The sequence below is a fragment of the Hipposideros armiger genome, unplaced genomic scaffold (genome assembly GCF_001890085.2).
Source record: "Hipposideros armiger isolate ML-2016 unplaced genomic scaffold, ASM189008v1 scaffold_58, whole genome shotgun sequence".
In the NCBI taxonomy this organism is placed as follows: Eukaryota; Metazoa; Chordata; class Mammalia; order Chiroptera; family Hipposideridae; genus Hipposideros; species Hipposideros armiger.
Window position 1 is genome coordinate 2,255,951 of NW_017731408.1, and position 15,119 is coordinate 2,271,069.

The 15,119-nt window shown below is 46.4% G+C and overlaps 2 protein-coding genes across 17 annotated transcripts in view; one reads left to right on the forward strand and one right to left on the reverse strand.

The window, feature by feature from the left end:
• Nucleotides 1-13,488, forward strand: part of FHIP1A (FHF complex subunit HOOK interacting protein 1A) — a 208,684-nt gene extending 195,196 nt beyond the window's left edge. For all 12 annotated transcript variants that reach the window (XM_019641183.1, XM_019641189.1, XM_019641182.1 and 9 more), the window contains 2 exons: nucleotides 312-450; nucleotides 6,072-13,488. In XM_019641183.1, coding sequence (XP_019496728.1) covers nucleotides 312-450; nucleotides 6,072-6,325 — 393 coding nt within the window. In that variant the 3' untranslated portion in view covers nucleotides 6,326-13,488. The remainder of the gene's footprint in view (nucleotides 1-311; nucleotides 451-6,071) is intronic.
• Nucleotides 13,066-15,119, reverse strand: part of GATB (glutamyl-tRNA amidotransferase subunit B) — a 67,834-nt gene continuing 65,780 nt past the window's right edge. For all 5 annotated transcript variants that reach the window (XM_019641196.1, XM_019641197.1, XM_019641195.1 and 2 more), the window contains one exon: nucleotides 13,066-14,163. In XM_019641196.1, coding sequence (XP_019496741.1) covers nucleotides 14,041-14,163 — 123 coding nt within the window. In that variant the 3' untranslated portion in view covers nucleotides 13,066-14,040. The remainder of the gene's footprint in view (nucleotides 14,164-15,119) is intronic.

Here is a 15,119-nt window from a genome sequence, read left to right on the forward strand (position 1 = left end):
TTACGGACAGGGCTCCCTCTGTCCTGCCCTTGTTATTGTGGTGTTTTTCAGAAATCCCTCTCTTCTAATTCATTTGCTCTCCTTACCCGTCCTGTTATGCTAATTGTGTAGATTATTCCAGACAAACCACAAAGCTTCATTTGGTTAGATGTTTCGAGGGTGCCCTACCAAAACACTCAGGCAGTTAAAAATGAGCAAGTGCCTCATATCATAATAGTTCCTGCAACGAGGGATGTACCTGAAAGATATATTGATACCTGAGGCTGGAATTCCGTTGGAGGCATTAACATCATTCATGTTGTTTTTGACAGGTCCTAGCATCTGTGAAAAACAAGATTGAGCAGTTTGCCTCTGTGGAGAGAGACTTCCCAGGGCTCCTCATACAAGCCCAGCAATACCTGCTGTTCCGGGTGGACATGTCCGACATGACCCCAGACTCACTAACCAAAGGTAAGCTACTCCCTTGCATCCCTCCTTTAACTGCTCCCCCATTTCCCCAGCCTCCTGATTTGGGTTCAGAGATGCTGCATAGGCTCCTGGGCTAAAAGCATCTAAATATATTTTCATTTTTGCCCAACAGGGAAAAACCTCCTGTTCTGAGGCCTCAGAAGGTCTGCCCTGCCCTTACCTGGCCTGTTCTCAGTTCAGAGGGTCTCGAGGGGCATTTGTTTTCCTAACGGAGAGTGACTGAGGGAAGGAATGATGTGTGGGCTGTTGCCAGGCTAGAATAAATAACTTGGCGCATGTGGGCCAGAACGAGGCATTCTATACACGCCTAAGCCATGTTTTGGCCTGAGGAGGGCATCTGTTGTTCTCTTTATTATGTTTTCAGAGACTCTCGGGCCCCAAATAAATGTGCTGTAAGGCTCTAGAAGGTAAAAACTATTAGTTTTGATGGGGACAGGTAAAGTTTATACTTGGCTTACAATTCCTGAGAGTGACTTTTCATCAGCTCTCAAGGTGTTAGGCTGCGGCCTGGCGGGGAGGGTGGTGGGTGGGTGCTGAGGAGGTGCTGCTGGCCGCCCAGGTCTGGGGAGCATTGCTGCTTTGCCTCATGTAAGCCTGTGTTGGACAGACAGGATGACCAGGTGTCTTGTGAGCTGTGAGTTAGGCCTTGGTGAGTGCAAACCAGGAAACGCCCCAGGTTGCATGGGCTTTTGCTTATCTCAAGACAGGTCAGACTTCTCTGTGGTGGGGGACCAGTGGAGAGAGTGGGGCTCTCAGGCCTGGGCTCAAGGCATCCTGATCAGAAACCAGCTGTGAGAGGCAGAAGTGTAACTCAGAGCAATGTTTACATCTTTAAAGAAAGCTGAAAAGACCCCAGAGCTCTGAAGGCTTGACCTTGCCTCTGCGTAGCTGTTTGATCTCGGTCATGTTGCCTCACCGGGCCTCAGGTTTCTTCACTCTTAAGTGAAGGATTTGTTTTCCATCTCTGAAGTCCTTTCTCGAGGTAGAACTCTGGCTGTGAAGGGGCCCTTAGGGCACTACAAGGCAGATTTTGCAAGAAAGGTGGGCCTTGTGCCACTGGTAAGATGGGACTGGGGGAGCAGCTTCAAGCTTTGGCCCTGGAGGAGAGCACGCAAGGCCACTCATGGAAGGAAAGGAGCCCCTGCATCTCTGAGGGAAGGTGAATTGCAGGCCCCATCTGGCCTCTGCAAGCCACCAGGACAGTTGGTCTGTTAGCTGTGTTCCTCCTGAACAGGGAGGGTGTTGCTGTAACTCACCCTGCGAGAGCATGTGTGTCAGTTAGTTTGTGTGTGTAGCAAAGCACTGCAAAAACACTGCTTAAAACAGTCATTTATGAGTGCTTGGGAGTCCGTATAGTTACCGGTGTTCTGATCTGCGCTAGGTTCAGCTGTTTTTGGCTGGACTGGCTTGTGTGTTGCCGTCAGCAGGTGGCTTCTATGTCTGGGATGGCCTCACTCATACTGGTGGCTGCTGGCTGGAGTGATGGGGATGATGGGGTCTGTGTTTCCCGTCATCCAGCAGATTAGCTCTGTTTGTCAATGTCACAGCTACAGGGCTGCAAGACCGAGAGCAGAAGTGTACAAAAATCTTTTGAGGCCCCGGCTTGGTACTCACACAAGGTCAATTCTGCATTCTGTTGGCAAAAGGAATTCCCAGGGCCGGCACCACTTCAAGAAAGGAGCAAAACCCCACCTCTTTTTCTATTTTTTTATTATTTTTTTTAAAGATTTTATTGGGAAATTGGAGAAGGGGAACAGCCAAGTTGTTGTCCTTCAGTCTTAATTGTGGAGGGCCCAGCTAGCTCAGCTCCAAGTCCAGTCGCTATCAGGCCGGCCGTTAGCAGCTCACTGCCGCTCAGCTCAAGGTGCTGTGTTCAACTTTAGTTGCAGGTGGGCATAGCCCACTATCCTATGCAGGAATCAAACCAGCGACCCTGTTGCTCAGAGCTCACCCTCTTAACCAACTGAGCCACTCAGCCGGCCCAAAACGCCACTTTCTGATGGGCAGAATTGCAAAGATGGCCATTTTTGCAGTTTACCAGAGAGAAAGTGACTTCAGTTTCCTCACATTGTACACCAGGCCTCATCTTCACTTGTATTTTACAATTTGTAAAGTGCTTCCCCCATCAGTTTTTATTTTTAAACAGCTCTGTGAAATGGACAAGAGAGAGAGTGTTGGGTTCTTTTTTCATATAAGGAAGCCAACATTAGCGGCCCAGGGTAGCCAGGCAGGATCCCAAAGTCCAGGTAGGTGCCTGAGACTGTCCCCCGAGTTCACGGCCAAGGGCACATACAGTGACCGACTTCGCAGGCTTTCCGTGTATGTTCCGGGTGAGGGATGGAGGGGCAGGGAGGAGTGGGGTCACTCACACTGTGTCCTTTGTTCTGGCTTCAGACGGGCTGTGACCATGGCTGCCAGACACATGCTCAGAGGAGCTTGTTTCCACCACATAAGGTTGTCAGATTAGTCAGCTGTGGCTGATGCTTTTTAAGGCCTGTGACATTCAAGGGACTTTGATTTGTAGGAAGCGTCTCTCGGGATATAAGACTTTCCTTTCATGGAGTTTTTTACATTAACTTCCTAACTTCTTTCAGATTAGCAGAGTGACACCCTCCCCTTAACTTAAAAGAGCTCGAAACTCACAGAATAAGAAAGGTTCTGTCCCTTTGCACAGAGCTGGCTTCTGAAGTATTAAGTGTGATGTGATTGCCTATAAATGAGTTGAATCTGGGACACAGAACCATTTATAATTAAGAAAAGCCTGGTAAAAGGCCAAATATTAGGGTTTCCAGTGTCTGTGTACTATGCACTTTGTCTAACACCACTGACAGGGAGATTAGCGTGTAACGGATTTCTCACCTTAACTTCTGAAGTCTTTCCAATATTAGTCTTGAAAATGCTCTGTTGCAGCTTTTCAGACCCAGGGCAACATTTCAGAAAACCGCTCCTGACTCGATCATTGATTTGTACGTTCCTCCCTCCCTGCTTTATCGTCAGGTGCTTCTGCGTGCTTGTTGAGCCCTTTACGGGGGGTGTAACCCGGGTGCCCGCAGCCAGAGCTGCTCCATCATTGCAGGCCCTGCACTCCCTGGGCCTCCTGGCAGCCCTGGGAAAAGAGCCTCCTCACCAATGCTTCAAACGGAAGGACGAGTCCAGAGCTGGCAGACTTCCTGTGCCAGCTGTCACATTGTCATGTTGTCTCTGAGGCTCAGCCACTTGCCAAGCTTTGCATTTACCCCTGAAATACTTTCCAAACCACAGAGGTTGTATTTACTTGTCTGCACTTACATTCAGAGTCCTTTCATTGATGTCTACCTCTGGAAGGGAGGTCAGGTAGGTATTAGTCCCATGTGACAGGAAAGGAAACTGAGCTGTCATATGAGAATCTAGCTACCAGGTAGGGTCTGTAACCAGGGCTCTGTGCTTTGAGTTGAGAGCTCCTGGGCTTTGTGACACATGAGAGGCCAAGCCCATGCTGACGGGACAGGGCCGCTGTCAGGATTTTCTTCACCCCCTCGCTGGGTGCGCTCCTGCCTTCATTTGTGAAGACAATTTTGAGTCTTTGATTTAAGCCGGGTAAATGAGCCTCATTTGATGGCACTTTCTAAATTCATGGTCAAGCTAGGATAAATGAACCACAAAAACCTTTTTTTGGGGGAAAAAGGAGTGAATCTGAGAGAAAGATGGTGACGAGAAATGCAAACCAGCTCCAGGGAGCTGAGCTGCAGGTCAGTTCCTTCCCGCATTCATTCAGCAAATGCTTATCAGCTTCTGCTATGAAGAAGGAAGCATGTTGGGGGCTGCACAGGACGCATCCTGTAGGGGCTCAGCTCTCAGGAATCTCAATGTCTCGGAGAGGAAGAAAAACAAACAGCAACGCAGGGTGAAGAGCAATGCAGGCATTCATAGGTAGATAAAATGGGGTGGGAGTCTAGAACAGAGAATTTACTTGTAGAGGCAGGAAACAGGAAGTGCCTTGTGAAGTCCTGCCGACTGAATTGATGGCTGACACTATTTGTTATACCCATTGACTCATTTCATCCTTACGACAACTCTATGAGCTTTTGACAGATGAGGACATTAAAGTACAGAGAGGTAAAGCAACTCGCCTGATGTTCCTCAGCCAATAAGGGGCAGAGTCTGCGCTCTTTACCACTGTCCTGGTGTCTCGTAAGGCTAGGAAGATTTAGGGGAGCAGAAATGTAGGGGAAGGGAATTCCAGGTGAGGGGACCAGCATAAGCAGTGCTGGTCCTGGTCTGAGATTAGTGCCCACGAGCGTCTCAGTCCCCACTGGTGTCCACGCTGGCTTCCTTGGTGTTCTTCTCCGGGCTCTTCGGGGAGCTGCACTGATGGAGGGCTAGGGTGAGGGTGCTAAGGGGGTGGTCGCCAAGGTTGGCATGTACCTCAGTGATGTCAGCACTTTTGGCCTCGCTGTCGTCAGGACATGTGTGGGTTTCTGCTGAAAGGCAGCAGACAGTTTCTCAACAACTTTTCTAGTTCTTTATGGCACATATTGTGATAAGCTTTAATCTGAAAGGATATTTAAAGCAGTAAAGTGGAGGATTTTTTTTTTTAACACTAGAGACTATAGTAGTGAGTTGTGGAAAGTACTATAAATGTCAAGAATTTTTAGTACTGTAGTTAAGCGACACTCTGAGAAGAGTGTTGAGAAATGGGACTGAATTCTGAAAAGCGGCCAAAATAATGAAGAGCTTGAAAATAATGATTTATAAGGAGTAATGAGACTGTTTGAGTAGGGGGCAGAAGAAGACATAAATGATTCCTATAAATACACGAAGTCCGGAAATGTTCAGATATTCAAGAATTAAATAGTCGGGAATGCTGGACCATTTTAATTAGCAAAACTGCTTTGATGTGAAAATGCAAATCACTTGAATATGTTCAAGTTTGGGCTCATATCATCTTAGACCTATGTTACTGAAACTGAAATCGAAACCCTGGAAACAGTCGTTAAATGGAGGCTTCTAAGCCACTGCTGCCACTAGATGCCCACGATTATGGGACGTGCGCAGTCAGGTCTTACCAGCACTCAAATTTCTCTCCATTATTTTCAACCTTTAAAAGGCTTCTTCCATTCTCTTCTCCACCAAAGGCTGGAGGTCCTGGCTAGAAGGGGTCGGGGGTCACCAGGGAGCCCTAGAGGCCGGAGCCTGAGCTGCAGAGAGCTTGGCGTGGCCCCAGCCTGCCTCCTGTGATCAAGGCTTAGCTGGCAAACATAGGACTGTCGCCCAACACGGGGACATTGGGAGAGCAGGTGGAGCCTCTGGATGTCCCTGAATAACCATCTTGGTGAGCTAAGTCTTCATTTGGTTGATGCAGCGGCAGAAGATGCCTTTTTCATTTTTTTTCCCCTTGCCATGCCGTGGGCATGGAGGGTTCTTGATAAACCTAAATTCTTATCACGATTTCTGTAGGAAGTTCCTTGTACAGGATTTGGGATAAAAGTCTTTCACATGCTATATGCCGGAGGTTATCTGCTGAACCCGTGACCAGACATTCTCCACCTACCCACACACTTGACTTAAGAAGGCGGACGTAAAGGGCTATGGCGGTCACTGTGACAGTTGCTTTCTGGTTTCAGATCCCATTCAGGATGCTTCCAGGACAGGAACTGGCAAGAACCTTTTGGATGGTCCCCCAAGAGTGCTTCAGCCCTTCCTGACAAACAGAGCCAAGGTGGCCGGGGTGCCGCCCAGCCTGCCGCTGCCCGTGAGGAACACCATGCTGGCCGCTGCCCTCTTCCCTGAGTTCCTGAAGGAACTGGCCGCCTTGGCCCAGGAACACTCCATCCTGTGCTACAAGATTTTGGGTGACTTTGAAGACTCCTATTGTTAGCTTTAGCTTTTTTTTTTTTTAATAGAGGTTCTTGTTTTTTAAGGTTTTAGTATCTGGACTGAATGTTAAATGCAAAGCTGCTTACAAAAATTTCTACTTTGATATTTCCTGAAAATACTTGATTTACGGGGAGGGGGATTTTCTGGACACCTCCTCTCTCTAGCCGGGTCTTTCCACCCTACGTTATATAGAATGTAAGTCTCATAAGCTGGTGGCTCCTGTGGCAGGTTTTCTACACTCAGTTTTTCCAACTAAAATTTTTTTGGTGGTTATTATGCTCCCGTCCCTCTGAGTCAACTCATCTTGCAGCTTAGGTCATACCAAACGAATACTGGGGTTCAGTGATCTCTGGATGTGCCCCATGTCAGAAGGCTGGCTCTTCAACAGCATGTGAAGAACACACACCTACTCCTGTTGCCTTCTGCGCGTGGGCTTCCATGTTATAAAAGGAAAGGATAAAGATGGAGCCCCCTTGCCTCCATCACGGAAGCACATGTCATAAGGCCTTTTGCCTTCTACTTCCCAGACTTAGGTTCTGCCCACCTGCCTTCTGGTGTGGGCGCGTCATTGGTCTCTGCTACCTGCCTGGGAAGTCAGATGTGGGTGGAGGGAACTTGGAACACAGGGATAGTTTCTTGTTGTTTGAGAGATTTCATTTAATCAGTGTATTGCTACTTAAACACTGAAAATAGCCTTAGTTTAGTAAGATTTGCACAAAGCGAAATGTACCTATGCAAACTGTTACTTTGGTTTTCAGGAGTTTGATCAGATAGAGAAAGCGTGGTATCATGTACTTATATAAGAAGACAATCATTATTTTTTAAAGTGTTTTATGAAAAACAAGTTAATTTGTGAAGCTATTTCATAGTGGGTTTTTTTTTTTTTGGCATGGGGGGAGTATGGAGGGGGGAGGGGGTAAAGGATAAAGGTAAACTAAATGTAATGTGTAAAAGCACTGGTAGTTAATCTTAAATTCTGTTTGCTTTTTCTAGTATGTTGCACTTTGTAGAGAACCAGGTACTGTTCAGCCACTCTGGGGAGTGGGATGTAAATCCCAGGGAGCGCTGCCACGCCAAGTGCCTGCTGGTGCCTCAGTCCACACAGAGGTGCCACCTTCTGAGTAACAGGGTTCATTAGGAGGCCCTAGTGTGCTGTATTAGTGCCTTTCTGCTGCTTGTCAGCCTGCTCCAAGGGGCATCATTATACATAGAGCCACAATCTCCTTACACAACCACCAAAAGGGGGAAACACAAAATAATCGTGGGCTAAATACGAGACCCTAAACAGCTGATATTTATGAATATTCAATTCCACTCCCCTCTATTCTGGGCAGGTAAGAAGCACATATAGAGGACATGCCTCACTGTTTGGAGGGAAGACGGACGCCCCAGCGTGCGCACGTCTTCTCCCTTCTCCTTTCTCTCTTCTTCTCCCTTCTCCCTCTCCCTCTCTCTCTCTCTCTCTCTCTCTCTCTCTCCCTCTCTCTCTCTGTTTCCCTCTCCCTCCCTCTCCCTTCCCCTCCCCAGATATCACTGCTGAGCACTCCTAGGGTGGGGGGCAGCCACAGGTCTGGTGGCTGTGTCTCAGGAGCATTGTTTTGGTTTAAATCAGGCCCCTAGTACAGGCGGTCAGTGGAGTAAAGAATCACAGGAGACCCTGCAGAGCAGAGGCTGCCCTTTTGTGGTTCAGGGATCTCAAAGCAGCTTTGTATTGAGAGAGAAGGCCAGCCTGTGGAGAGACCTGGCCTGGGCTGGGCGCCTCCTAAGAGCCAGCTTCACAGTGTTTTTGAGTCTGAGCAAGAAACCAAAGATACCACTTCATTGTGCATTTCTGACTTCAAATTTGTCTGTTTTGAAAAACGCTTGGCTCAGCTGTGGCGCAGCATCCAGGACCTCTGAGGCCCAGCAAACGGGCCTGCTCGTGGCTCCCTGGTGCCGGCTTGCATTTGCACAGCCCACAGGCCTCCACTGGAAAAGAAGGTGGCTTACGGGAGCAAAAGAGGAACAAAAAGATGGAACTGAAGCTGTAAGTTATCCTCTTCGTTTTGCACAAGTATTTGTCTTCCAGTTTGGACTTACCAGGTATATAAAATGCTAAACTCATGCCTGGCAACTGTATTCTTTAGCTTTTAGATTTGATTTGCACTTCTCTCCATTATCTGGTGATGGCGTTGATTCTTCTTGAGTCCATAAAGCTTTATTAGAGAACACCATCGTTCCCTTTGTGGAAGGTGCCCCTTGGGAAAGAGACTGATTTTGTGCCTCATAGTTTTTCAATAGGCTCCAAAGGAGACTTCCTTTAAAGGAGGACGGAGGTGAGCAGAGTGTGGAGTGAGAGGCAGGAACCCTAATTCCCATGGGGAGTGGGGGTTGGGTGGGAAACTAATGCTGATAACCCTCTCTGTGTGGGGCTGGAAACTGGCTCATATATGTGAATCCACTGCAGCCCTCCTCTCGGGTATTGTGTCCAGGGCTTTTAAAAATAAAGTCAGAAAATTGACCCAGAAATACCTTATAGAGAACCAGAAAATCCATGTGGTTGAGTGGAACAGCCAGGTAGGTTAGGTAAGGATGGCTCAGGGAATGGTGTGGACATGCCAGAGGAAAAACAGCAGAACTCCGAGGCTATAAACAGGAGAAGAGCAAACCCTGGGGGGTCTGGAGGAATGATCATTGATCTCTAGCTAAGACGACATTGTACTGCAGCTGGGTGACAATGGGACCTCCTGGGTAGGAAAAGAAATCCTGGTAATGAAGTAGAATATTCCAGTCATCAAGTAGTAGGTGAGGCCCTTAGAAATATCTTTTTTTGTAATGAGTTTTGGGGAACAATTTGAAGATATATGTGGCATGCTTTAAAATGTGGCCCAGGAGTGTGGACACTTTTTCACGTGGACGGGCTCCCATGTCAAACGCGGTGCTACTTGTGGGAGACACAGCGGACGCAGCTCCTTTGGTGCAGCCCCTGAGGTTGGCATCACTGTGTCCAGCCGATCGGCCTGGGCAGTCAAGGCTTCCTGGGGCATCACAACATTGACCCCAATTCCTAAGTCAGGGACTGAGGTCAAGTTCCAGATGGAGTGAATTGTGTGGTTCACTGTAATATGAGAGCACTGGGATATTTAAAATTGATTTTTGGAAATGGCCAAGGAAATGTTTTTATAAGTTTTTAAACAGAGAAATTTGAGGTTAGCCTAAAATACAATTTAATGGGGGTAAATTATAATTTCTCAACCATGAAATGGGGATGCTGGAGTAACCAATTTGAGGTGGGATTTTTATCAATAGAAACTTCCCTTTCCTGGTCTTTAGAGAGTTATGAAATTGTCCCCCTTTTCCTGTTATTTTGGCAAGTCCTTTGATGTGCTGGGGTTGGAACTGATGTCTGTCACCTGTAGGGAGGATGCGTTCAGTTCTTTTATGGGTCCTCAGCAGTATTTTTCCTTAGCAAGTGGCTTTCATTTAGGTCCCATACAGTTGTTGGTTTTCAATCCATTAAGACAGCACGGAGCCCTGGTGTTGTCAGGAGAGCGTCCTCCTAGGAGTAGGATCTAGAAACAGGATACGTGAATACTCGGGGTGCCTATTCAATTTGGGCAGCCAGTGGTGGTCTGGGTTGAAAGCTGTTTTTGATGTCTCTGAGACAGCTTGGTTGTAGCGGTCGTGTGGGTTGATTTCCACATCCATTTAGAGGTTTGGGGTTGCAGTAGGGCTGCACGTTCTGAATCTGGATCAGTGTGTCTAGGTTGCTTTCATGAGACAAGTGCTGCCCGAGCAGCGGTGGGACATGTCACTGGTATGATGTTAAATGTCTGCAGCATACGCTCCAGTTCTCATTTAAGGGCAGTTCAATTTAATTGCTAATTACCAGCCCTGTATTTACTGAAATGGCTGTCATGCTTGCTATTTTTATGAAACAGCTTACTGTAGGGCAGCTATTACTGCACGTGCTACTTCTAGTCATTGGTCCAGGCCAGTGTCATCTGCGGCTCGCTGCGCATCTCAGGCAGCTTTGCAGTGTTAGCTCTTCCTGGAAACAGCGGTCTGCTGGTAGCTAAGTCATTAGGAAGATATTCTCAGGCCCCTTCGTGCTTCAACCATCAGCCTATAAATCACACGGCACTAATTCTCCATTAAATAACAGCTTAAAACAGAACACTGTCAAGCCAGTTTATACTCCATTCTTAAATCACATAACTGAGGAAACATTTTAAGAAAATGGAGTTGACTTTTTTTCTTTTTGAATTACCATCATATAAGCCTCATTTTTTTTTTTTCTTTTCCTAAGAGTGAGCTCTGGGAACATGAATTGTTTTTTGGGCTTTAGCAGAAGATTTCTGGTGAGGTTCTGTAGAGAGGAGCGCAGGGAGAAGGTGGGGGGAGCCTTGAGTTCTTTGGCCTCTGTACTTAGAATCCTAAACAGGCGATGACTGACCCTTCCCATCCCGTGGGATCCCTGTGAATCTTGTTCCTGTTTTACTACATGGAAGTCACTCTAACTCACTGTCACCTACACAGGTAACAAGACTGCCAGTAGGTTCTGTCAGCATGAGTGTGATACGTATTACAGGCATCTTTTAGGGAACTTGGATTTACTCTATCATTTCAGAACCTGACAAGGATGATGGAAGCTCTTATGCCAGATTATAAATTTCATGGAGCTGAGGCTGTAGAAGTCTGTGCTTCTTAGTGTGTCAGCCGACTTTTTACTGGGACAAGTCTACAAAAGGCCCATTTGTAACAAGGCTCTCTTCACAGATAATCCACGTGCATTTGTCTGCAATCTGAAGAGGCATGGCAGCCGTTTCCACACTGCCTTTGGTAATGGGTAAATAATATGGCCTTTCAGAGATTTAGTGGGGTTTTTTCCCAGTCACTATGTAGAATCCTTGCAATGATGCAGCTAAATTCAATAGGAATGAAAAATACAGTATAAACTGTGGGTCATGGCCATAGCTATAAATGGAATTAACCAACTAAATAATTCAAAGCTCTAGGAGGGTATGTATGTACTTGCAAAAATTTTATAGCCTTCTTCCAGATTAGCAATAATTACAAAAAAGAAGGGTGGGGGCTCAGTTAAAACATCCTTAACTCGGCGTAAATAATGGTCTAAGTTCATTTTCCTGGCCTATCTACACCTTGATAGGAATAGTTCTCTTTAATGCATAAGCCTGGACAGAGTCAAGAAGCTCCTTCCTGGACCCAGATATCTAGAATTTAAAAGCCTAGTAAGTTGGCCATACAAGCCACTCACACAGAGGGGCCCCACAAAAGGCTATCCATTAATTTCATTTCATAAATTTAACGAACTTTTACTAAATACTTAGCCGGTGTCAGGTAGCATGCTGAGTGTTGAGGCTGGCATTCTTACCCTCCCACCAGACCCAACCAGCCAACCTCCTCAAGCAACAGGACACATGGCTTGGACCTGACCAGGCAGAGCTGGTTCAGGCTGACCTGGGGGAAAGCCAGTTTTCCAGAACATTCCCCTTCCAGCTTACAGGTGTGTGGATTGCATTGACAGATGGCAATGGCTTCACCTATGGTGCCAACTCATACATTTTAATGAGATTTGCCCCTGAAGAGCAAACCAAAGTCATACTCATGCAAAAAAGTATTTAAAACTGTATTTCACTGAGGCCCATTTATGAGCACAGCCATACTTTTAGATATTCGAAAGATATGTTTACATAACACCCTAAGAAATTCATTAGGGTGTTATGTAAACATATCTTTCGAATATCTAGTCAGGTTCCAAGTAAGATATCTGAGCTGTAGTTTGATAAATGTTTTTTATTAGCAGTTATAACATCCTAACAGTCTAATTTTCAGGATCTGAGAAATAGGCATTCAGGACCACAGGCAGCTGCTCAGAGCTGGACAACAATTAGCGTGGTAAAGACCAAGTGCTGTAATGATACTGGCACGTTTCTCGGGAAATGGTCAGTCCATAATACAGTTTGCACTTGACCTAAGTTTTGATAAACCATCTTCCTCTGGCTGCCCCTACTCCATTCAAGCCTTTGACTTAAAGTGGTCTGGAAAGTGCTTTTGCTTTCTGTAAAGTTTGATGACTAAGAAGCTAGACCTTTGGTGAAAATGGAGTTTGTAAAACAAAACTAAACCTTATTCTTACAAAACAGCAATTCCTCCAGAATCCACTGCCCGTCTGTAATTCATAGACACTTGTGAGGGGAGAGAACTGACTCTGCCTTTCTGTCTCGAAATGAGGCTTAATTAAAACAGTTTACGTTAGCCCAAGTTTTCAGTATTGTGACAGCACGTGTGAGGGGCACAAGGCTTCCTGGGTGATGGAACATATTCTCATAATTCTAAGTTTTTTTTTTAAAGTTGTTTTTTAAACCTTCATGCTTGTCTGAAATGGACCATACAACGCATTTCCTTTCTGCCTCTGCCTTTTCGGCTGGGTAAGCGGGACGCTCCTCCCATTATTCCTAGTGGGGAAGCCCTGTAATCATTAATTGTTAAACTGGCGATGGGAAGGTCTGCTTTCCCCAGGTCCCCAGCTGCCACTGGAGTGCTGTTCACGATGGAAACGCTTGTCCTCTCCTTAGGCTGGAGAATCCAGTATAAAATCAAGGCCTCCACAAGAGTTCTTCTCTTATGTATGTGAGTCTGACATGAACTTTTACAAAACAGCATTTGCAAAACTGGTCTTTAAGCATTGTGAGTCAGTGGTAACAAAGGCATATAATGAACAAACGGGGCGCCCCAGAATGATTGAGAGAAATAGTATTATTGTCATGAGAACAGGGTGAAGAGACCCAGCCTTCATGGACACACAGTTAGCTGCATCACAATTACTGTTAAAGGTCAAGATTTTGATTTACTAGTTTATAATCTTATTCTTTCCAGGCAAAACAAATCAATTTAATGTTACAGTTTATTCTTCTCTTTATCTGTTTTTGGCCTGAGGTTGGGGGGGGGGGGAGGAGACTGTCAACTGCACAATCTTTGAAGTGTAAGTTAATTTTTTATGTGATATTTCAGTATATATTTTATTCATTAAATTTATTTGAAAACTTCTGTTGTCTATTTTACAAAAAAAAAAGAAATTCATTTATTCTCAGACCTCTGCCTCAGACTTGGGACCCACTGGGAGTCGAATGAGCAGCGTCGCTTTCAGTGGCTGGGTGAACAGTACAAATACCTAATACTATGACTGACATCCTCCTGCTCTGCCCTCAGGGACCTCCCTAAACACACATATGTTCGCGCTGTGTCAATGAATTTATTTTGCTCTGTCTGCCTCTTCATTAACCTAATTTTAGGTCCGAAACACTGCATCCGGACTCTGGTGTCTGGATCGCTGCTCGTCCCCAGCACCTGCAACAATGCTGGCTTTAGGATGGGCCCAGAAACAGTTGAAGGAACTGCACAATGAAGTTTTCTTAGAAAGGTAACAGTATTTGAAATAGTATGTTTCATTTAGTTCAGAATTATTAAGTGCTAGAATGTGCTATTTCTTTACCTCTGCCGCAGCTAGAATGGAGCCATGTTGACGTCAGGACGCACACACACGGGTGAGGTTGCTGGTCTTGTAGAGGTGGCACCCCAGGGCACAGGGTCAAGTGTGCTGTCAGGCTCCGGCTTGGCACAGGGACTGGGCGAGGCTGGGACGTCAGGTCTCACAGGCTCCGGTCATGGCTGCACGGTTCTCCCTCAGACAGGGGGACCCGAATCATCTCATGGCTACAGCTTCTTCTCCAGTATCTCCTTTATCACAGTCGGATCTGCTCGGCTGAGAGTCGCTTTTCGGACCAACCCAATCAGTTTATTTATGGCTCTGGGGTTTCCCTTCTTCATGTCCATCACCTTTAAAGACAGGAGAAAATGTTTTAGAGGAGAAAAATGAAGAGACTCCTACTTAAAAACCCTACATTAAGGGGGATGTTTACTGAAACTTGTTTTTTCTTCTAATGCTGATATAAAAGGGGAGGGTGAGCTTTTGAGGAGGTTTCTAGGCTCCTGTCAAAGGCGATGTTGCTAACTCTACCTTCTGATTAAAATGGACAGAGGACTGTGAGGCACCCCGAGTGATGGCCTACAGCCAGAGAAGCTAGTGCACAGGACAAGGGCGCCCTGCTGGGCGGCAGGGACACGCGGAGCTGCCCACAGATAGGAGGAACCTCTCTGAGATGGGCGATCTGGTCTAATCAGTGCGGTGCCCTCTCATCGTCCCAGGGTGTTCAGTGGCACTGAAACGCATGGCTTTCCTTCTCTACCCACTCTCTGCCAAGAAGATCCTTTTAGTAGAGACAAGTGCACATGGTGGCCTCTGTCCCAGAGCACTGTGGTGGGTGGGATGGGGGACAACACAGGCAGAAGGTGCCGAGTTCCTATCAAATAGCCACCGACTGTCAGGGCCGCCCGCTCTGATCTCCCGCTCTGCAGCATTCTGATCAGCAGTAACATGTGAGTATTTGCACTCAGTGATGCAGAATGTCTGAAACTAAAAGTGTGTCTTTGTCAATCACTACAGATGAGGCAGGAGGGTGGAGACTGCCAAGCCCTAGTGCAAGCTTGTTCTCCTTGCCAGGAGTACAGCGCGGTTAGTGTCCCTGGAAGCTGATGGGAGGGTGGGTTTTATTCTGAAAGATGTGCTAACAATCTTTTCCCCTAGACAATATGATTAGGCTTGGGGAGGGAGGAATGCTACTCACTGTTGCTTTTCTATTTTGTTTTCTATTTGGTTCTATGCACCTAGTACAAAATTACTTGGTTTTCAGCTATGCTCCTGTCAAGGATTTTCTCCATAATTTACAAATAAT